Genomic DNA, 23,347 nt, shown 5'->3' with positions numbered 1-23,347 from the left:
AAATCGCTAGTCACGAGTTGCATTAAGTGAACCATGTGCCACCATCGGTGCGTACGCGTACCATGCACGTACGCGCCCCTATGCGCGGTGAAACTATGGAAAATCTTATATCATTTCAAAGCCCTGGATGTTAGCTTTCCAACGCAACTAGAACCGCATCATTTGGACCTCTGTAGCTCAATTTATGGTCGATTAAGTGCGAAGAGGTCGGCTTGACAGCTTTTGCGATTCCTTCATTTCTTCATAAGTCCTCCATTTCTACATGCTTTTCCTTCATTCCCTTGATCCAATCTTTACCTCCTAAATCTGAAATCACTTAACAAACAATTTAAGGCATCTAGTGGAATCAAAGGTGAATTGAATTTAGCTAATTAAGGACCTAGAAAGCATGTTTTCACACTTAAGCACAAATTGGGAGACAATCATGAAACCATGCTATTTCTTTGAATAAATGTGGGTAAAAGGTCATAAAATCTCCTAAATTAAGCACAAGATAAACCCTACAAAGGGGGTTTATCAGCAGCCAACTGAAAAACCCTTTTTACACCCTTCCTAGCATATATATATCCTTTTGAATTTATGCCCAGTCCCTTCAACATAATCAGTACTAATCCTCACAGTGGAGCCAGGGTTGGTCCTCATAATTTCATTAGCATAGTCCCTAAGAACTGCATACTGAGCTATTTCTGACCCTTCTATTAGTTCTTTTGCCTTCACCATAGCCCTGTATATCTTCCTCTCGTTCACAATCACGTCATACTCCTTCTTGAAAAAATCTTGTGCCTGCCTTTGAGTCATGTCTGGATGATCACGGATCTTGTTTGCAAGCTCCTCTACAACCCATTTACCATCTGCAGATTTGTTCTTATTAACTCTGCTGCAGGTATGTTCATTCACAAATGTCTTCACCTGAAAGCTTAATGGAAACGACCATTTTGCACAGTATATCTGCCATGGACAATTCTCGTCATAACATATGGCCTTGCACCTAGTTGAATCCACTCTTGGAAAGAATATGCTTCGCCCTATGTTGATGTTGAACTTCCTAACTGCCTTCTTGAAATGGTCCAGATTTTCAAACTCCATGCCAAGCTCCAACCTTACTTTCCTTACTGGAGCATCTAGATTCGCTTGAGGAAATGCTACCTGCTGACTGTCTTCATCATCACTTGCAACAGAATCCAGCTCTTCCGACTCATAACAATGCATCCCTGCACTTGCCTCCGTCATATCTTCACCCTCCACAGGTATAAAAAATGAAGGATGCTTGTTTGGATCCTGGTTAGGTATGAAGGTTTGCCCTGAAGGAGGAGGCCTGACTGTTGATTGTCTCTTCCTCTTCTTTTGACTACCACCACCCACATATGGATTTATATCTGGTTTGGGCTATGAACTGTTGGGTTGAGGGTCTTCACCGGATGTTCCTTATCATTTTGAATGCTCTGCTCCTGAAACTCTGGTTCGTTGCAAGGCTGTGGGATGTACTGTGTGAAAACCTCAACAGATTCTGCAGGCCCTTTATCAACAGTGGGAGCCACTAACTCTGTAGAAACTGGAATTTGGTGTGCAGTTTCTTCACTTGCAACTGACACATTTGGCCGTTCAGGGTGTGGAGGAGTCTTCTCCAGCGGTTGATATGGAGGTAAATTGGGTTCGGTGGGTGCATTTGGGAGCTGAATGATCCTTGGTGCCTCTTCGAAGGTTACCTTTGGTGAATGTGTGGGTATATTTGGTTGACCACTGCTTATATCTGGTTGTCGTGTGTTTCTCGTGGTAAGATGGACGTCTTTGTCCAGCACATCATCCTCTGTTTGAGGATCCGGTCCAGGCACACCTCCTACGGTCTCACTCAATTTCACTAGTCTCTTTCCATTCTTCTTTGGGGTTGGGGGTCTCCTAACACACTATTTGGTTCTGTGCTTGACTGAGGTCCTATTAACAGTTAATATCTCAAGCTTTGGTTTAGGTTCATTGTTTTATTCTACGAAATCAGGAAGGTTAACTGGATGCTTAGTGAACACCTAAACTCTCCTCCCATTAGCAATGGCTGCTTCGTACATAGTCACCACATCCATGTCTAGTCTATGTAACTTCAACCCACCATCCAACTCCTTCCCAGGTTCAAGCCAGTAAAGCTCGCTCACATCAGTGTACCCTATATCCTTTACTAAGTCATTCATGAAGAACTTATTAAGGGTATCCACATTCACTCGTTCAATCTCTGTTTTCTCACCCTAACATATGCTAGTTTGCCATCATCACCCTTTTCAAATTTTTCTCTGTGACTAATGACTAACGTAATGTGGATAGTTACCATCTGCAAACACACATATACAGAAAACAAAACCAATTCACAACCACAACATAGCCACTACAAAGACACCCTAATAAAAACCTCATATCCATAACCATGCATCGAACATCCAGAAAACCATGACAGAGAGGTCAAAGGTTACTACTTACCTATGGATGACACCACACAACTCCAACAGTTGACACGATCCACACCAACAAGTACTCTCTCTTCAACACGGAAATTATCGTCGGCACGGGAGGTTTTCTATGAGTGGAGAATATGAACAGTTTATTCTTAGGGCTCTACCCTCTATTCTGTTAAACGCGCGAACAGGAATACCTTTTCTAACTGTTCAATTCTAATTTTCCTTTTTTTTAAAAAAATTTTTGAAATCCAATTATATTTTTAGATAATTGTAATTATAATTTCCACGTATGAAGCCTTGTCACGCCGTGAAGTGCCACGTAGGTAGTGTTACTAATGGAGTCAACGCCGAAATAAGGCTTGGTTAGTTTCGTCCCATGGATGTCATGATTGATGGTTATATTTGGTAGTTTCTTTCTCTCACGGGTAGATTTGTCAGCGTTTTCAACTTACATGGGTAGAAATGGTACTTTACTCGCAGAAAAATCACCATTTTAATCCCTCGAGGTGGCAAGTTCGAGTCCAAGTCCTAACTTTGAAAAAAAATGTAAATGTTGACTCATCAAATATTGACGCAAAAAAAAACTTAATTAGAACTAAAAAAACAAAACTGTTGTGATAAGGTAGCTTATGTGGATGCCCATTTTCAAGAGAGAATAAAATTAATGACGTTGAAAAAGTTAAACTTTTACAAGTATAAATAGGAGGCTTGATCAGAGGCAATTGACACAGTAATAATAAAATCCTCTCTCTCTCCTTATATTTCTAAAAACATCTTTCTCTCTCTCTCTTTATTCTCTATGAATAGTTTCTCTCTCTCTCTCTCTCTCTCTCTCTCTCTCTCTCTCTTTTACTACTTATAAATATATGAATAATTTCTATTGAGCTAATTATATTAATATTAGAGTATTCTATTTACACATCTTTATTTTATATTTAGTATATCTTTTATTTTACAACACGTTATCAGCACGAGACTCTCATCAAATTTTTAGGAAGACTCAGGTAACAAATTTTCATTATGTCGAATCTTTCTCATCTTAAATTCAATGCTCTTGATATATTTGGAAACAACTATTTATCATGGATACTAGATGCTGAAATTCATCTTGATTCAATGGATTTTGGAGATACCATTAAGGCTGAAAATAATGCATCCCAGAAGGATAAAGCCAAAGCCATGATTTTTATTCGTCGTCATCTTGATGAATGATTGAAAAATGAATATCTCACATTAAAAGATCCTGCAGATCTTTGGAAAGACCTTGAAGAAAGGTATAATCATCAAAAGACGGTGATACTTCCTCAATCCCGATATGAGTGGACGCACTTGTGACTACAGGATTTTAAATCCATAAATGAATATAATTCGGCAATATTTTGAATCACCTCACGAATGAAATTATGTGGGAAAAAAGTATCTGATAATGATATGTTGGAGAAAACTTTCTCAACATTTCATGCCTCGAATGTGCTCCTGCAGCAGCAGTATCGAGAAAAAAGGATTTAAAAAATATTCTGAGCTAATTTCTATCCTTCTTGTTGCTGAACGCAACAATGAGTTGCTCTTAAGAAATCATGAAGTGTGCCCAGCTAGCACTGCCCCATTTCCTGAAGTAAATGCGGCAAATCATTACCCCAGAATAGGTAAATGGCAAGGTTTTAATAACAAGAAAAATTATGGAAGGAAAAGGAATTATATTCAAAAGAGAGGATCTCACCAGAAGTGGGATAAAGAAAGAAATATTGGGCAAAATAAATCAACAGAGAATAAGTGTTTCCGTTGTGGTGGAAAGGGCCATTGATCACGTACCTGTCGTACCCCAAGGCACCTAGTCGATCTTTACCAAGCATCTTTGAAAAAGAATGACAAAGGAAATAAAATAAATTTTGTTTCAAATGATGCTAAAAATTCCACCACTCATTATGATGTTTCAGATTTCTTTGAGGATCCTGAAGGAAATATTGGTCATTTGATTAATGATGGAATAGTTTAATATGTGGGATTGTTAAGTATCCATGTAAATAAATAATGTAAAGAACTTATTGTTAAGTTTTATTTTATATGTATTTAAGTTTTAAATATGATGCATATAAATAATGAAATATTAATGTTTATGAATTTTGAAATCATTAAATGTGTCAAGTTTTAAAATAAAATTTTAAGTATATGACATTATTTTTATGTACAGTGTTTCTTAGAAAAATAATTCTGATTAAGCATTCAATTTAACTGTGCATACTACTTATCTCATTATTATTTATCTTTGAAAAAAATGACAAGGATATGTAATGAAGATGTATGCCTTGCGGATAGTGCAAGTTCGCACACCATTCTCAAAAGTGATATATATTTTACCCATCTTGTGCCAAAAGAAGAATATGTTAATACTATTATTGGCTCAGGCAATGTGATTGAAGGCTCCGGAAGAGCTATAATTTTGTTTTCCGGAGGAACAAAATTCATAATAAATAATGCACTATTGTCCACCAAGTCTCTAAGAAACTTGTTGAGTTTAAAGATATTTGCCGAAATGGATGTCATATTGAGACTATGAATGAGGGAAGTCATGAGTCCTTATGTATCACAACTCATGATTCAAATAAAAAGGTTATATTAGAAAAGTTGCCCTCACTTTCATCTAGGTTATATTATACCAAGATTAGTGCAATTGAATCACATGCCACTGTAAACCAAAAGTTTACTAGCCCAAATGAATTCATAACTTGGCACGACCGATTGGGTCATCCAGGAACAACCATGATGCGAAGAATTATTGAAAACTCCCATGGATATTCACTAAAGAACCAGAAGATTCTTAAAACTAGTGAATTTTGTTGTGCTACATGTTCTCAAGGAAAGTTAATTTTAAGGCCATCACCAGTAAAGATTGGATCTGAGTCTCCTGAATTCCTAGAAAGGATTCAAGGCGATATATGTGGACTTATTCATCCACCATATGGATCTTTTAGATATTTTATGGTCCTAATAGACGCATCTTCCAGATGGTCTCATGTGTGCTTATTGTCTTCTCACAACCTGGCGTTTGCGAGATTACTGGCTCAAATTATTCGATTAAAAGCACAATTTCCAGAAAATCCAATCAAAGCAATTCGTCTTGATAATGCTGGTGAATTTACTTCCCAAGCCTTTGATGCTTATTGTATGGCTAATGGAATAAGTGTTGAACATCCAGTAGCTCATGTTCATACACAAAATGGGTTAGCAGAATCACTTATTAAACGCCTCTAATTAATTGCTAGACCCTTACTTATGAGAACAAATCTCCCAACCTCGGTTTGGGGGCATGCTATTTTACAAGCCGCAGCACTTATTCGTTTGAGGCCAACGAGTTACCATCAGTTCTCGCCTATGCAATTAGCATTTGGCCAGCAGCCAAATATTTCCCATTTAAGAATATTTGGGTGTGCAATATATGTTCCTATTGCACCACCTAATCGCACCAAAATGGGACCCCAAAGAAAATTAGGGATATATGTTGGATATGATTCTCCCTCTATAGTGAGGTATCTTGAGATACAAACTAAAGATATATTTAAAGCCCGGTTTGCGGATTGTCATTTTGATGAATCAAAATTTCCATCATTAGGGGGAGAGAATAAGCTTCCTGAAAAGGAACTTAATTGAAATGCATCATCCTTGATGCATTTAGATCCTCGATCAGAGCAATGTGAACTAGAAGTTCAAAAGATTATACATTTGCAAAGAATAACAAATGAATTGCCTGATGCATTTTCCGATACAAAGAGAATAACCAAATCTTATATACCAGTGGAAAATATCCCAATTTGAATTGATGTCCCAGTTGGACAAATTGCCACCGAAGCAAATACGCGCCAGAAGCGTGACATGCCTATTGGTTCCAAAGACAAAATTCCTCGAAAGCGAAAAGAGGTAAATATTATTCCTGTTGAAAAAGACATAGTAAAGACACATGCAGTTGTCCAAAATTCTGATATAGTTTTAACGTCAGAAGATGTTCAGGTACCTGAAAATTGTGAAAATGACGAGATCTCGATAAATTATGTCTTTACAGGAGAGAAATGGGACCGAAATAAGACAATTGTCAATGAAATATTTGCATATAATGTGGCATTAAATATCATGCATGAAAATAAGGATCTTGAGCCAAGATTAGTCGAAGAATGTCGACAAAGAAATGATTGGCCAAAATGGGAAGAAGCCATGAAGGCTGAATTAGACTCACTTGCAAAACGTGAAGTCTTTAGACCTGTAGTCCGTACACCTGAAGATGTAAAAACTGTTGGATACCGATGGGTATTTGTGAGAAAACGAAATGAGAAAAATGAAGTTGTGCGCTACAAAGCTCGACTTGTAGCACAAGGTTTTTCATAAAGGCTCGATATAGATTATGAAGAAACGTATTCCCCTGTAGTGGATGCGACAACATTGCGTTATTTGGTCAGTTTATCTGCATATCATAAACTGCATATGCATTTAATGGATGTGGTAACATCTTATTTATATGGCTCATTAGATCGGAATATCTATATGAAAGTTCCTGAAGGACTAAAGATATCTAAACCATCCAATGAATATTCGCAAGGATTATACTCAGTCAAATTGCAAAGATCTCTATATGGTCTGAAGCAATCTGGACGAATGTGGTATAATCGTCTTACTGAGTATCTGGCCAAAAATGGATTTAAGAATGATGATATCTGTCCATTTGTTTTCATAAAGAAATCTGCATTTGGATTCATTATAATTGCTGTGTACGTTGATGATTTAAATATCATTGGGACTCCTGAAGAGATTCCAACAATTATAAAAACTCTAAAAGAAGAGTTTGAGATGAAAGATCTTGAAAGGACTAAATTTTGTCTCGGCCTGCAAATCGAGCATACAAAAAATGGGATCTTTATTCATCAAACAACATACACAGAAAAGATCTTAAAGAGATTTTATATGGATAAGTCACATCCATTAAGTATCCCAATGATCGTAAGATCTTTGGATGTGGAAAAGGATCAATTCTGTCCTAAAGAAGAGAATGAAGATATCATTGGTCCTGAAGTACCATATCTTAGTGCCATTGAAGCGCTAATGTATCTTGCTAATAATACACGACCCGATATATCATTTGCTGTGAATTTACTAGTAAGGTATAGTTCCTCTCCAACCAGAAGACATTGGAGTGGAATCAAGCAAATCTTTCGATATCTTCATGGGACGGTTGATATGGAATTGTTTTATCCCTATGGATCCAAGTCACAACTAGTTGGCTATGTAGATGCAAAATACTACTTGTCTGATCCACATAAAGGGATATCTCAAACAGGATATGTGTTTACATATGGTGGAACAACTATATCATGGAGGTCCACGAAACAGACAATTGCTGCAACATCCTCTGATCATGCCGAAATACTAGTGATTCATGAAGCAAGTCGCGAGTGTTTTTGGCTCAGGAGTTTGATCCAATACATTCTGTCATCATGTGGACTGATTGATCATAAGATAGCTCCAACTGTCCTGTTTGAAGATAATACAGCATGCATTGCTCAACTTAAAGACAGGTACATCAAAGGTGATAGAACAAAGCATATTTCTCCCAAATTCTTCTTCACTCGTGATCTTCAAAATCAAGGGACAATTGATGTCCAACAGATCCACTCAAGTGATAATCTGGCAGATTTATTTACAAAGTCATTCCCAAAATCCTCCTTTGAAAGATTGGTACATGAGATTAGAATGCGCCGGTTTCGAGACATTATCTAATGTCGACAAGAGGGGGAGACTGTACTCTTTTTTCCTTGGTCAGGTTTTTTTCCATTGAATTTTTCTTGACAAGGTTTTTAATGAGGCAGTTCCCATCACTAAAGGATATTGTACTCTTTTTTCTTCACTAAGGTTTTTTTTCACTGGGTTTTTCTTTAGTAAAGTTTTAATGAGGCATAATCCTAAATGGACATTCAAGGGGAGTGTTGTGATAAGGTAGCTTATGTGGATGTCCATTCTCAAGAGAGAATGAAATTAATGACGTTAAAAAAGTTAAACTTTTACAAGTATAAATAGGAGGCTTGATCAGAGGCAATTGACACAGCAATAATAAAATCCTCTCTCTCTCCTTATATTACTAAAAATAGGGGTGTCTGCGGATCGGATCAGATCGGATATGATATCCGCGCTTTTTAGTGCCGGATCCGATCCGACCCGATCCGCAAATGTGCGGATTGGATCGGATCGGATATCGGATATATCCGCATAATTAAACCTTCTCTTTTTAATCATATTTCTATATAAAAAATTCAATAAAAATATTTCTTTCACACTTTTAAACTTATTTATTCCTATAATATTTTTAATCAAACTCTTTCTAAATAGCAAAAATAAAATAATACAATATATGAATAATAATTACTAACTAAAACATACAAATAAGTAAATATAATACCAAACATATATATATTTATTTATTTTTTAATTATTATTGTGTGGATCCGCGGATCGGATACGCGGATGTAGAGCAGATATCCGCGATCCGAACCGCAAAGGGTTCGGATCGGATCCGATCCGATCCGATCAATTTGCAGATCGGATCGTATCCGCAATTTTTTGGATCGGATGCGGATATTTACCGCGGATCTGCAGATACGATCCGATTCATGAACACTCCTAACTAAAAACATCTTTCTCTTTCTTTATTCTCTATGAATAGTTTCTCTCTCTTTCTTTTACTACTTATAAATATATGAATAATTTCTATTGAGCTAATTATATTAAGGGAAACTCTCAGGGACCAGCAAATATATCAATATGTAACCATCATTCAGCCAACATGCATTTTTATACTAGGACTGTGTAACGCGCTATCATAAACGGGTTTCTCTCACGCGCTATCACAAATGGCTTTCTCTCACGCTCCTCTCCAAGGAACTAGCCGGAGAGCACCGCAAGCCGGATATGCTCTTCTACGATCGCAGTTTCGTACAAAGCTTGAAGCTTCACCTTTTACTCTTGGATAAAATTTTCTTCTTTGTCGCTCATTCCTTCTCAGCTGTAGAACAACTCAGAATTTCACTCTCTCTCTCCATGTCAATGATGGAATTAGTGTTAGAAGAACAGAATATTGAAGTAAGCAATTTCTCCCTCTTCTAATTTCATGATTTTTGTAATGATTTTCATAGTGCATCAATGAACACAATGATGATTATGATTATGAATTTCTGAGCTCGCAAAGCATGCTGTTTTTCTTTTTCATAATAGAGTTTAAATTGAATCTACAGAATCCAAAATATACCTTATTCGCTTTTGATTTTCATAATGCAACAATCCACAATTAACGCAAACCAACTGTTTGATGAAATGACTAAGACAGAAAATATAAAAAATGTTAGTGTTTCTTGTTTGTTGTTTCTGAGTAATGAATAATAGTTTTAGAAGAATGCCCTGCTACCATAAAACACTCTTGATCCATCTTTTTTCTTCTTACTATTATTACTAACATCATCAATTTCTGATATGATGTTGTTATTATTGCTGCTTTCATGATTCTGAATCACATCACCACAATCTTTATCTTTTCTTTCAGATTTGTCAATTTCCATAGGTAGCTTCATTCTTGCTAAGGACTCTGTGAATTGTTTGCATGCTTCTCATATACATATCCACTATTTGTTCTTAATAATCAGCAATAAGAAACGTGCTTTTTGGACTTTGAACTCGACTTTCAATTTTCAGATATTTGGGTCTAGGAGTCATGGTTTTCTTATTTTGCTATTTCCATGTAAAACTTTTAGATATGTGCAAATTCTCCACCCAAAACTCTATTCAAAGGCGTTCCTCTTCTTTACCCTAAGAATGCATGTAATTAAGCCCTATTAGAGCACATAGTAGTAAAGCCCTAACCACTAATAGTTAATACCTTAAATAACATTACCTCACAATATTGAAAGGAAAATAGATAATAAGACAAGATGCATGCTCAATGAAACTGATCTAACCTTAGCTGCTAAGAACTTGAAGTAGAAGTAGAAGCATCAAATTTGTAATTGTTCTATAACAGTAAACATGTTCTATGATTTTCTTGGGGTTGGAGGTACATAATTTCCAAGGGTTAGGTAGTGTTGTGTTTTATGTAGTTGTTTTGTTTTGGTTGGGTTTGTGATGCATTCAAATGCGGTCTGTTATTGTAGGGTCCTGTTTTGCATTCTCTTTTGTACAGTTAGTTCCATAAAAGTCTAAAAGTAACTAAAGTAAAAAAGTGCAATCAATAGAGGGATGAACAAACAAATATTTGGAGAGATATATAGAGAGAGAGAAGGAAAGAGATTAATATTGTATGAACATTAAACAGGGGATTATCTTTATAATTTTGCACACATGAATCAGACATTTTGCACCTACTTTAATCAGATTTTGTACATTTTACTCAGCACAGTTTGCATCCAATGTAATTATTTTTTGCACACATGAATCAGACAGTTTGCACCCACTTTAATGAGATTTTGCACACATGGCTTAACATAGTTTGCACCTACTTTAATCAGATTTTGATTTACTATCTGATGTATGCTAACTTTTTTACAGGATGTGCCCAAGGTTGGCATGTGTTTTGGAACCATTGAAGATGCAAATCAATTTTATCAGAATTATGCCAAGCGCATTGGTTTTGTTACTAAGATAAGGTTTACCCGAAGAGTTGGTAAAGATAAGGTTCCTAAGAATCAAATGATCACTTGCAATAGGGAGGGGAAACGCAAGTCTAGAGTTTCACCAATAGAAAAGACCAACCCTAGAACCAACTACAATTTCCCCGCAAGGATTTCTATTAGGTTGAATAAGGAGGGTCTTTGGATTATATCGAAGGTGTGTTTGGATCATTCACATCCTTGTGATCCAGAGATGGCAAAACTGTTGACACGTAATAGAGAGATGACTATGCACATGTGTCGAGTCATTGAGAGGAATGATGAAGTAGGTGTGAGACCAAACAAAACATATCAAGTATTGGTGGGTGAAGCGGGGGGTTTTTCTAAGATAAACTTAATGGAAAAAGATGTTAGGAACTATCTCAGCAGAAAGGTACGCAATGTTACGGAAGAAATGGATGCTAGGGAGATGTTGAAGTATTTTACACGGATGAAAGATATGAACTCTGATTTTTATTTTGATGTTGAACTTGATCAAAACAAGCGTCTCAAAACTATATTTTGGGCTGATGCTCGAAGTAGAGCAGCATATGAGTACTTCGGTGATGTAGTTTCGTTTGATACTACTTATAAAACCAATCGTTACGATATGCCATTTGGTTCCTTTGTGGGGGTTAATCACCATGGTAACTCGGTGCTTCTTGGGTGTGGTTTGTTGACTAAGGAAAATTCAGGCTCGTTTACTTGGTTATTTAATGCTTGGCTTACATGTATGCATGGAAAGGCTCCTAAAGGCATTATAACAGACCAATGCCTCGGAATACGAGCTGGAATTGAGAATGTGATGCCAGAGACACGTCATAGGTTATGCATTTGGCACATTACGAAAAAGATTCCAGAAAAATTCAAAAGACACAAGAGATATGAAGAGTTACAAAGTGATTTAAATAATATTGTTTGGGAGTCTATTTCAGAAGATGATTTTCAAAATCAATGGGAAGATTTTCTGATTGAATATGGTCTAGAAGATAACAAGTGGCTATCAGGTACTTCTCTAAACATGAATTTTTATATTTTGCACATAGGAATTAGCATATTAGTATTTAAAAAGTATCAAGTGGCTATCATATTCTATTTGCTAGAATTCTAACATGTGTTTGAATATGCCTCTAGTACAATTTTCTTATTCTAATATTTTTTAAGCTTCATTGCATTATTAACATGTTTATGACAACATTTGCATCCACTTTTGTTAAGTTTGCTTACAATTTTTTTTTATGTATATTTGTTTACTATGATACATAGATATCTATGAAGAAAGACATCGATGGGTTCCAATTTTTCTTGACAACTTTTTTTGGGCTGGTATGAGATCCACACAACGAAGTGAGAGTATGCATTCATATTTTGACAAATTTATAAATAACAAGAGCTTGTTGATTCAATTTGTCAAACAATATGACAATTGCCTTGGATGGAAAGAGCAACAAGAAAGGGAGGCTGATGTTGAAGACTATAAATCAATAATACCTTGTGCCACTAATTCCTTAATAGAGAAGCAATTTCAAGGTGCATATACTAATGCAAAGTTTAAGGAAGTACAAAAGCAATTTAGAAAGAAAGCAAATTGTATTTTGCACCTTATGAAAGTAGTTTCTACATCTAAAGTCTATTCTATTTTGGAGGATGTATCTACTTCTAAAGAGAGGGTTTATGAAGTTAACTACAATGCGGAAACGAAGGATATTACATGCATGTGTCAAATGTTTGAATCAAGAGGCATATTATGCCGTCATAGCTTGGTTGTCCTAGGGCATGAACGCGTGAGAGAAATTCCAAGAAGTTATATTTTGGACCGTTGGAGCAAACTTGTGAAGCGAAGACACAGTGATATTAAGAGCAGCCATGATCCAAGTTTGTTGGATCCAAAAACAGAGATGTTTGATGATTTATGCTCCCATTCAATCAGTGTTGCTCAATTTGCATCCCAAACAAAGGAAACAAGTGATATCTTACATCGTTATCTTGATATGGCTATGGCGGAGTGCCAAAAGCATGTTGCTAACTCATCATCTAATGCCAATGAGTTAGATAATTTGCTTACATTAGAAGATGGTGGTAAAGATGGTGGTAAAGATGCACTGTCCATTTTTGTAGGAGGCTGTATAATAAGCATTCAAGATATTAAAAGCCCTCCTTATGTGTCCACTAAGGGTCGTCCAACAAATAGGCTAAGATCTGAAAAAGACAAGATGATAAAAAAGAAGACCGAGACAAAGAAGAGGAAAAGTGAGATAACCGAAAAAGAGGTAAAATATTATTTTATTTTTGTTACCCATGCTGTTTTTTTACAATAAATAGACTTTAGATGTAGAAACTACTTCCTTAAGGTATATATAAAGGTTAATCAGTTGTACTTTACAGCCATGCTGTTATTACTTAGTACTTACACTTGAGTGATAGCTTTTTCTATTGTATATAAAGGATAATCAACATATTGGAGATAGTCAAAGTCTCCCTTTCAACGAACAGGTTCATCCAATAGTTTGTGATTTTTGTGATTTATAAACATATGAATTTTATACATGTGATCTAATATATTTGTTTTTTCTTTTAAATTGTTTCAGCTTCAAGATGCTAACTACAATGTTAATGAGGGATTTGAATCTGATTCAATGGGAGGATCAATGGGAGAATTCATGTCCTTATTGAACTCAATCCATTCATACCAATTCTCAAATGTCGATTGATAGCAAAATAATGTCGAACCAAAAGAATTTTATTTAGCAATACATTAAAGAGTTCAATTAGCTGATGATTCATGAGACAATTATTATTTTAGACAAGAAATAATAAAATTGATTAGTTTCAAACTCCAATACAGCACCTTGCTGCTCCTGTTATTCCATTTATCAGTAATAATAATTAATGTGTTTATATAACTATATTAACTAGTACCAAATTTATAGCTTGCTAACTTACCCAATTAAAACAAGTACCAGTTACAATTATAATAATAATTATATATTAAGAACGAGTTTTTACTTAATAAGGTGTGCAAAACTTATTATTATTTTCAAATCAAATGAAAAAGTTTAATTTTTTAGTTATTATTTTCAAATGAAAGTTTAATTTTTTTACTTAATTTTAACATTTGTTATCTAAAAATAAAAACTATTTTTTCTACATGATAAATTAAACTATCATGTGTGCAAACTGTCTCATTCATGTGTGTGCAAATTACACTTAAGACGAGTGCAAATTGTGCTTCATAAGGTGTGCAAAATCTCATTAAAACGGGTGCAAATTGTGCTTCATAAGGTGTGCAAAATCTCATTAAGACGGGTGCAAATTGTGCTTCATAAGGTGTGCAAATCTCATTAAGACGAGTGCAAATTGTGTTCATAAGGTGTGCAAAATTTCAATAAGACGGGTGCAAATTGTGTTCCTAAGGTGTGCCAAATCTCATTAAGATGGGTGCAAATTATGCTTCATAAGGTGTGCAAAATCTCAATAAGACAAGTGCAAATTATGCTTCATAAGGTGTGCAAAATTTCGTTAAAATGAATGCAAACTGTCTGATTTATGTGTGCAAAATCTCATTATAATAGGTGCAAATTAAACTTATTTATAGATATAAAATTAGTTTGTAATATAACCCCACTCATGCTCTCTGATATGAGAATGAGATCATGGGACATAACAACTACTCCAATTTATATATAAGATCATATAGGATTCATACATAGCTCAAAAAGGAATTATTCATTCATTGAAAACTGAAAAGTCTCTCTTGTGTTTGCTTACATTACATGCTAAAAGAAGCAACACACAATGAAAAATGTGCAAAGTAGCATGCACTTGGTTCTCGCAACTGATGCCAAAGCCAAGGCTCAAATGGACTCCTGAACTTCCCCAAAGATTCATCGAGGCAATTAATCAGCTTGGAGGTTCAGAAAGTAAGTGCATACTATATAGTAAAAACTACAAAATAATACCTTTCTACAAAACAAGTATATCTAATGATCCCTTGAACTATGTTATACACAAAACAAGTATATCCAATAACCCCTAAAAAGAGATGGTAACTCTAAGTCTTGAATTTCAGTTTTTGCGCTTCTTAACGAGAGCTTTCTTTCTAAAGCCCTTCCCAGCCGAACCAAGGCATTGGATCATCAATTCATCAGTATTACATACTATGTAAGGACTTGATTGAGCTGGAGTTAGCTTTACCACTTTATATTTCTCTGATTTGTTTATAACATCCTTAAGAAGTGCATTTGAAGGTGATGTAAGCATTTAGATGACCAATTGCTTCCTTAGATTAACGCACTCAAACTGCAATAACAATGTTCACAAAGATCATAAATTATAAAAAAACATGAACATCAAAAGCAAAAATAAAAACTATACAAAAAAACATTTACTTCTTCCCATTCTGGCATGTTGGACACATTAATCTCGATACTACTAGGATTCCACATTTCTACCCATTTTATTACAAACAATCTGCAATCATAGCTGAAAAAATAATTGAATTAGAATTCGGTTAGTCTTATCATGTACATTTATATTATTTATAATATAACATAATTAATATTATGCTTACTTATTTGATTGTCTAGGGAGATTCAAATAAATTGGGATCGGGTCATTCTTTGGTAGCTCATAGTTCGGCACAGCTATCGAGACCATTTGTTGAATCAATTTGCTCTAGAAAAAGGTTCATTGTTAATAAATAAAACTATTAAACCACATAATATAATATCATGTGAGCAAAATAAAATTATACCGCATATATGTCTAAATGCACCCTATCTCCTTTGGCCTTTTTATACAAGGAATCCAAGACAAAAAGTCTATTTTCATAGATGTCATAAGCATATAGCCACCAGTGATAGTCATAGCAGCACGGCACCAATAACTGCATTATATCATATTTTCTTATTAGAATTGAAAGTCTTGACCAACAAATCGATTTATAATTTAACAAAGTAATGATGAAATTGTCCAAAACCATAAGTACCAAAGGATACAAAAATACTTCTCATGATTATGGTCAGCAGATTCAAATGAGGCAAAAGGAGGCATCACTAACTTTAATGTATAAACAAAGAGAAGCTCCAATGCCCATATATCAAGTATAGATTCAAAAACAGAGGATAGCATTAAGTAATATATTCATGTCTATAACTTTATATGGCCAATTATTGTTATTAGTCCAAAAACAGAGGATAGCATTTCTGTTTCATTTCTATTCCATTATAAATATTTATTTGCATTCAAATGAAAAAAATTAACACAAGATAACAGTGACAGGGTATGTGGATAGAAACAGGGTTCTGAAGAAAGTGCAGAGCACAGGGAATAGACACACCCAGAATTAAATAAAGGTAAACATTTTGGGTCTAGTACTATAATCTTTAAGGGATTCAACTATGGTAGAGAAGTTTCAACTATGACAGGGAAGGAATAAAATTAATCCACAAATAGCATGACACCGACAAAATAAATACATAGCAAATATAGCTCTGGCACAAACAAAAAAATTAACACAATACATAGAGAATAGTTTTAGTTTTACTCACCCATCTATGTTTTGGAATTTTCTTTTGCTCAAAGAAGCTGTCACCATTCTTTCCAAAATCATCGGGAAGAAGTACATAACTTTTTTTTTCTTTTGACCAAGTGTCCCCAATGTGAGAACATCTCTCTCTATATATAAAGAAATAGTTAGATTATAAAGTTTAAACTCTCCAATTATAAAACTGAAAAAGTAGTTTGTAACTTTCTATACACACCAAAACAAAAACATTTATGCAGTAGACATCAAAGCTAGGTGGCCTTAATTTGTTGAAAAAAAAGACCATATAATTCAGAACCTGCATTTTACAATCTAATGTTAGTTCCAAAACATAATACACATAAAAATATATAAAAAAAACAGAAACATGTTACAGTCAAGAAATCTAACCATATTGTTTATCTGATGTCTTGGCAACATTGACATGATATCCTCCCTAACAAGCATTGCTCTAGGTATATCTTTCAAGATGCACAAAGTCTCATCCTTGTTCAACCTATCGTCTGTTGCCCAAAAGTATATCTTATCCTTATCTACTTCTGTTAACTTATTGTCCTCTATCACCTTTTCTTCTTCCCCTATTTTGTTTTTCTCATCTATCACCTTTTTTTCTTCCCCTATTTTGTTTTCCTCATCTATCATTAGGGAGAATGATGGAATTGATGGTCCCACAGGTTCTTTTGTCTTCTTGATTGGAGAAGGTGTATATATATCACAGTCTTCTATTTCTAAGAATGCTTGGACTGCACTTTGTACAATTTCTCTCCATTCAGGTTTTATTGCATCATCTAAAGCATAAAACAGAATATATACACAAAAATTATATTAACGAATGCACACAAAAATGAGATTTAAAATAGAGAGGAAGTGGAATCTAAATAATAGGAATGTGAGTGCAAATTATGATTCATGTGTGCAAAACATCAAATTCATGTCTGCAAAAATTCATTAAAGCGGGTGCAAATTATCAGATTTATGTGTGCAAAATATCATTAAGGTGGGTGCAAAATATCAAATTCATGTGTGCAAAAATTCGTTAAAGCGAGTGCAAATTATCATTTTTATGTTGCAAAATATCATTACATAGGGTGCAAACTTGCTGATTCATGTGTGTAAAATATCAATAAGGTGGGTGCAGAACATCAAATTCATGTGTGCAAAAATTCGTTAAAGCGGGTGCAATTTATCTGATTTATGTGTGCAAAATATCATTACATAGGGTGCAAACTTGCTGATTCATGTGTGCAAAAATTCGTTAAAGCGGGTGCAATTTATCAAATTCATGTGTGCAAAAATTCATTACATAGAGTGCAAACTTGCTGATTCATGTGTGCAAAATATCATTAAGATGGGTGCAAAACATCAAATTCATGTGTGCAAAAATTCATTACATAGGGTGCAAGCTTGCTGATTCATGTGTGCAAAATTACATAACAAAAATTTCATATATATTCAAATAATACATAATTCAAAACAACAAACACTAAGAACTATAATTTATACCCATATTGCTAGGCGATCGCATTGGCGATCTCATTAGCGATCTCATGTTGTTTTCATCTTTTTTGTCTTCCCTATTAAATCAATAAAAACAATAATTAAAGATTTGTAGAACAATAAATAAAAAAAAATCATAACTATAAAAAAGCACATACACTATTTTTACCTTGTTTTGACCTCCTTCTCCTCATCTTGCTTTGCATCACTATAAAGAAGAATACACTATATTTTACTTTACATTCTCTTTTATTACAAAAGATAAATCAAAACTAATTTTTACCTTTCTTTATCTTTTTGCTCATCTGATACATTATCATCTTCCCTTGACATTTTGTTATCATTATTTTGTTCATCAAATCTATAAACAAGAAATTTAATTAGTGATAAAGAGTGTTTGTAATACACATAGGCTTCAATCCTTTCATTTATAACATCCCAAAACTTTATTTTTTTTACCTTTCTTTCTTTTCCTTCATTGTGTTATCTTTGTTAAGCTCCTTCGCCCTCCTTTTCTTAGCCAAATTAGTTGGTGCTCTTGTTGTGTTCTTTGCAAATTTAGCATCAACACCACCTTGCTTAACTAAAAGGGTAACAATACCCTACAATAATAGTCACACAGATTATATTATACACTCATCATATTATGCAAAACAGAAAAAAAATCCAGAAAAAGTTCAGTTCACTAGAAATTAATATTTAGCTTATAATGCTTTCCATTCGCCAACGGAAAAGAGTTGTAGCATAACTAGCATTCCATGAATTAAAAATTGAAAATAAAAAACAGAGATCACATATTAAATCCAGTTTAGTTTCAACTTTGTTATTTACCATTGTAATTGTATTCTCTGCAGTTTGCACCAAACTTGCCACTATTTTTCTTTTATCACACTGCATTCAATCTTTAGAGCAAATAACTACACACTATTTCACTAATAAGCACACCACAAAACTAGGGGTGTGCATGGTCCGACCCGGCCCGAAGACCCGGCCCGGTCCCGAACCCTTTAGGGGCTAATTTGGTGTGATTTCATCGGGTCTAGGGTCGGGTATGGGTCTCAAAAATAGATCCGATCATTATTTCGGGTCGGGTCCGGGTCATAGCTCGGGTCACCCGAAATCGGCCCGGTGACCCGGTCATCATACATAATTAATATTTTGTGTTATTAGTGATGGATGATGGCTATTATTATGTGAAATTTAAGTGTTGTAAACCTTAATATTTTGTGTTATTAGTCATTATATATAAGACTATAAGTTAATATTTTATGTTTAAAATGCATAAGACTTTAGACTAATTCATAATCTTGTGTTATTTGTATTGATTTAAATATTTGGTGTTATTAGGCAATATTAGTATTGATTATAGTTATGCTTTAATTTTAGAGAAGAGTTGGTTCTTATTATATTTTTCTAAGTGAATTTTACCATGTCAAATAATGATTGGAGTCTTGAAAATTTGGATATTTTTACATGCTAACTTACAAGAAGGTATCAAGGTAATATAATGTTAACGGCCCGGTTTTCACCCGGTTTTTACCCGGTATAATCGTGGCCCGAAAATGTATAGGTTTCATCGGGTCTAGGGTCGGGTTCGGGTCTAACAAATAGGCCCGGTATATATTTCGAGTTGGGTCTGGGTCACATCAAACCCGGCTTCACCCGGCCCATGCACACCCTACACAAAACAGCACAATTATACTCACTAATCCACATCTGCACTCAACAACCTTGGAATGTCATTTTACTAACTTCTAAAACACGACATGCAAATATAAGACTTAGAATAAAATTGAGGCACTATCATAACTATAACTATGCCATTTGAGCATTCTATATAGATAGCAGGATTTCAAAAATTAGGAATTTAGCACAATTGTATGTATCTCAAACAACACACACATCACACATCACACAAGAACACATAAAGGATCAAACCTAATTAATATATTTCCTATTGGATAAACAAAACGTAGCTGATAACTAGAAGTGAAAAGAATTCAACTTAGAAATGTGCATTAAGGGGTTTATCAATTTAAAAAAAAAAGAAGCGAATTAACAAGATAAAATAAATAAAACAAACCGTTGGCCTTTGCTTTGATGACTCCTGTGTCAACTTCTTTGCAAGTTTTTCTTTATCCCAATAAGCAATCCATGGTGGTGGAGGCCCCATATAATTTTCCTTATCTCCGAATGTGTCTTTGTGGTAATAGATAATCTACAGACAAAATAATAAATGTAATGATTATCATCAAAAAAGAAATCAAAAAAGGAAAAAAGGATAAGTACATTAGACTGATTACCATCAAAACATAAAGACAACCATCAATACTTAATGTATTTTTTTCCTTGAATTTTTGAACCCCTTTCATAAGCTCATCATGCACAAATCTCGCCCAATTGTATCTTGTGATATTCTCTACATCAACAATGGCACGTAAGTGTTTTGGCTGACAGCGCTACTTGTTGGTGCTAAAAATGAGTTAATAATGAACATTGTAAATGCTCTCCTAAAATAATCTCTCCCTTTGGATGTTGAAACATTACATTCTCTTGAATGTAATACTTCTTGTAACCATGGGTTTGTCACAGATTTGAACGGGGCAACTAATCTTTTTTGCTCTAAAGTCCAATCTTCTTCTTCTAGAAAACTTTTACCAATTGAAGGTAATCCTAGAGCTAACCCAATTTTGTCTGTTGTCACATCGATATCCCCCACCAATAATTCCAGTTTGCTTGTTGTTGTGTTATATGCTTTAGCAAGTGCGAGGAATAACCGTCTATCAATTTTCCAATCTTGAATAGCCTTCATGGATGAGAATCCCATTTTATCAACTTCAAGCTTTTGCTCTTTTGTAAGAGAATTTATCGTTGTGAAAATCGAAACGGGAGAACAACGACATTCTATCACTTTCTGCAAACATAAAGTAAAAAATCTTATTAAACTGGGTGCAAACTATGCTAAGTGATATGTGAAAAATTTTATTAAACTGGGTGCAAACTGTGCAAGTAAGGTGTGCAAAACTTGACTAAAGTGGGTGCAAATTGTAAAATTAATGTGTGCAAAATCCAATTAAAGTGGGTGCAAATTGTCCGAAAAATGTGTGCAAAAAATAATTATATTGGTGTGCAAACTATGCTGAATAAGGTGTGCAAATTCTCATTAAAGTGGGTGCAAACTATCTGATTCAAGTGTGCAAAATTTCATTCAAATGGATGCAAAGTGTCCTAAGTAAAGTGTGCAAAATCCCCGAGATTCTAGTTCTTCAAGAGTTTTCTGCTGCATTTTCCTTCTAGTTCCTGTTTCAGATTTCTTTGTAGTTGTACTTCTTCGCGGCATCTTAGTATCTAGATCTTTTTCCATTTTCAAATAATCACTGCATATTAATAAGAAACATACTATTAACAAAGCTAGTAATAAGAATATGAGACTACTAAATCAAGAAGAATAGCTATATTAATAACCTTTTCAAAAACATGAAATTGTAAACTAGTTAAGATGTTAGAATGATCATCAAATAATGTTTCATATTATATATTTTTGTGTTGAAATGATCATGAGAGCTGAGGAAAGAAGTTCTGAAAAAGAAAATATCCCACACACATGCGCCTAAATTTGATTGGATGTCACAGTGTGGACACAGCAAAGAACAGTGGCATGCATCAATAAAGAAATTATACAAATAAAAATTGTAAATAAAAATTGAAGTCCTCAGTGCCCAGTGAAGTGAACACAATACACATACTATTCCTCTTTTCATTCTAATAAATAAGGACTGGTATTGGTATTAGTTTTAGACTTTTAGTGTTAGTGTCATATCATGTATTGTGTATGCTTGAGTACTTTGGCTGAATCATGAATAACTTCCGAATGATCTTTGATGATATACTACTTCAGTTGTTAGTTATGCAATTTTTTTTGTTCCTTGGTTTTTTCTGTGTGCGTAACCAAGAAGAAGAAGAACAAATTAAACTTAGAAGGCCCACTTCTTGTCCAAAAAACTCCACTTCTAAGAACTCAAAAAGTCTAAAAACAAGAAAAAGCAAACTCAATTTATATTCATGTACCAAGAAAGCTAATAATGAGATCAGCAAAGAACAGTGGCATGCATCAGATCAGAAGGTGGTGATAATTTCTCCATGGAAAATTATATCAAACAGAATATTGTTTAATATAAAAGTTAGTAATTAATTATGGAGTAGCCATTATCAAAGCTCTACCACAATAAAGCTATACTAACAAATGAGATAATAATTTAATAAATTTTTTTAAAGATTTATAAATTAAAAGTTCCAGCAATATTACTATTATGATTCATCTACATTCAATGTCATATGTTTAACCTTTGACACTCCAGAAGAAGAGAAGAGTTATTATAGAGTTGCTGCGGTAATTTCTTAAACAGGTGGTGGGCAATTTACTCATGAAAATGGTGTTGCTGCGTCTTATCATGTTAAACTTCAGCTTCAATTTCCAAAGCTCTACCACAACAAACCTCTACTAACAACTGAGATAATAACTTAATAATGAATCAAAATCAAAATCAAAAGCAAAATCAAAATCAAAATCAAAAGAAATTTTATTATAGAGTACTTAAAGATTTTTCATGAATAGACAGGAAACATTGAGTAATATTTTTGGGTGTTTATTATGAATTTCTGGTTGCATGTTTTGAATGGATACAGAATGATGGACAGCAAGAAGGTAAGAGTTGAAGAAAGCAATAAATGAACAAAAATCAAAACTCATTAACCTTTACATTAATCTTGAAGAAGCATCACGCATTACTAGAAACGAAGGAGAATGGATAGAGAGCTGAGAGATGCTGCTGCGGAGAGTAACGCCGCTGCTATTGGAGACGCTACTTGAGATGAACAGCGAGGTCAAGAATGCTGATTCGTGGCGTACTCCAGCGTTGAGAGCAACAAAGATGGCGCGCAAGAGTGTAAAAAAGAGACTGTAAAATTTTGGGGGAGAAGAAGAGAGCGTGGTAAAGGAGCGTGAATACACGCTCTCTTTATGGGTTTGGGCTTTATTTTGTGTGAGGTATAAAATTACTATTGCTGGCCCAAAAGTGAGAAAACTACTAGCCCCTAAAGTGTTCTTATATTAATATATTAGAGTCTTCTATTTACACATCTTTATTTTATATTTAGTATATCTTTTATTTTACAACAAAAACAACCTA

At 34.4% G+C, this 23,347-nt stretch overlaps 1 protein-coding gene across 1 annotated transcript; it reads left to right on the top strand.

The window, feature by feature from the left end:
• Window positions 1-10,897: 10,897 nt before the first annotated feature.
• On the top strand, window positions 10,898-13,827 carry LOC112785424 (protein FAR-RED IMPAIRED RESPONSE 1-like). Its single transcript, XM_025828892.1, has 5 exons — window positions 10,898-10,909; window positions 11,016-12,123; window positions 12,383-13,386; window positions 13,562-13,621; window positions 13,705-13,827. The coding sequence occupies exons 1-5, from the start codon at window positions 10,898-10,900 to the stop codon at window positions 13,825-13,827; spliced, it is 2,307 nt and encodes a 768-aa protein (XP_025684677.1).
• Window positions 13,828-23,347: the final 9,520 nt, after the last annotated feature.

The sequence above is a fragment of the Arachis hypogaea genome, chromosome 20, assembly GCF_003086295.3.
Source record: "Arachis hypogaea cultivar Tifrunner chromosome 20, arahy.Tifrunner.gnm2.J5K5, whole genome shotgun sequence".
NCBI lineage: Eukaryota > Viridiplantae > Streptophyta > Magnoliopsida > Fabales > Fabaceae > Arachis > Arachis hypogaea.
Note: the sequence above shows the minus strand (reverse complement) of the source record. Positions and strands in the feature narration are given on the sequence as shown.

Excerpts from the sequence above, each read along its gene's own strand:
- LOC112785424 (XM_025828892.1), top strand. Across the intron at positions 12,124-12,382 it reads AGATAACAAGTGGCTATCAG|ATATCTATGAAGAAAGACAT; the intron begins GTACTTCTCTAA and ends TATGATACATAG. Across the intron at positions 13,622-13,704 it reads ACGAACAGGTTCATCCAATA|CTTCAAGATGCTAACTACAA; the intron begins GTTTGTGATTTT and ends AAATTGTTTCAG.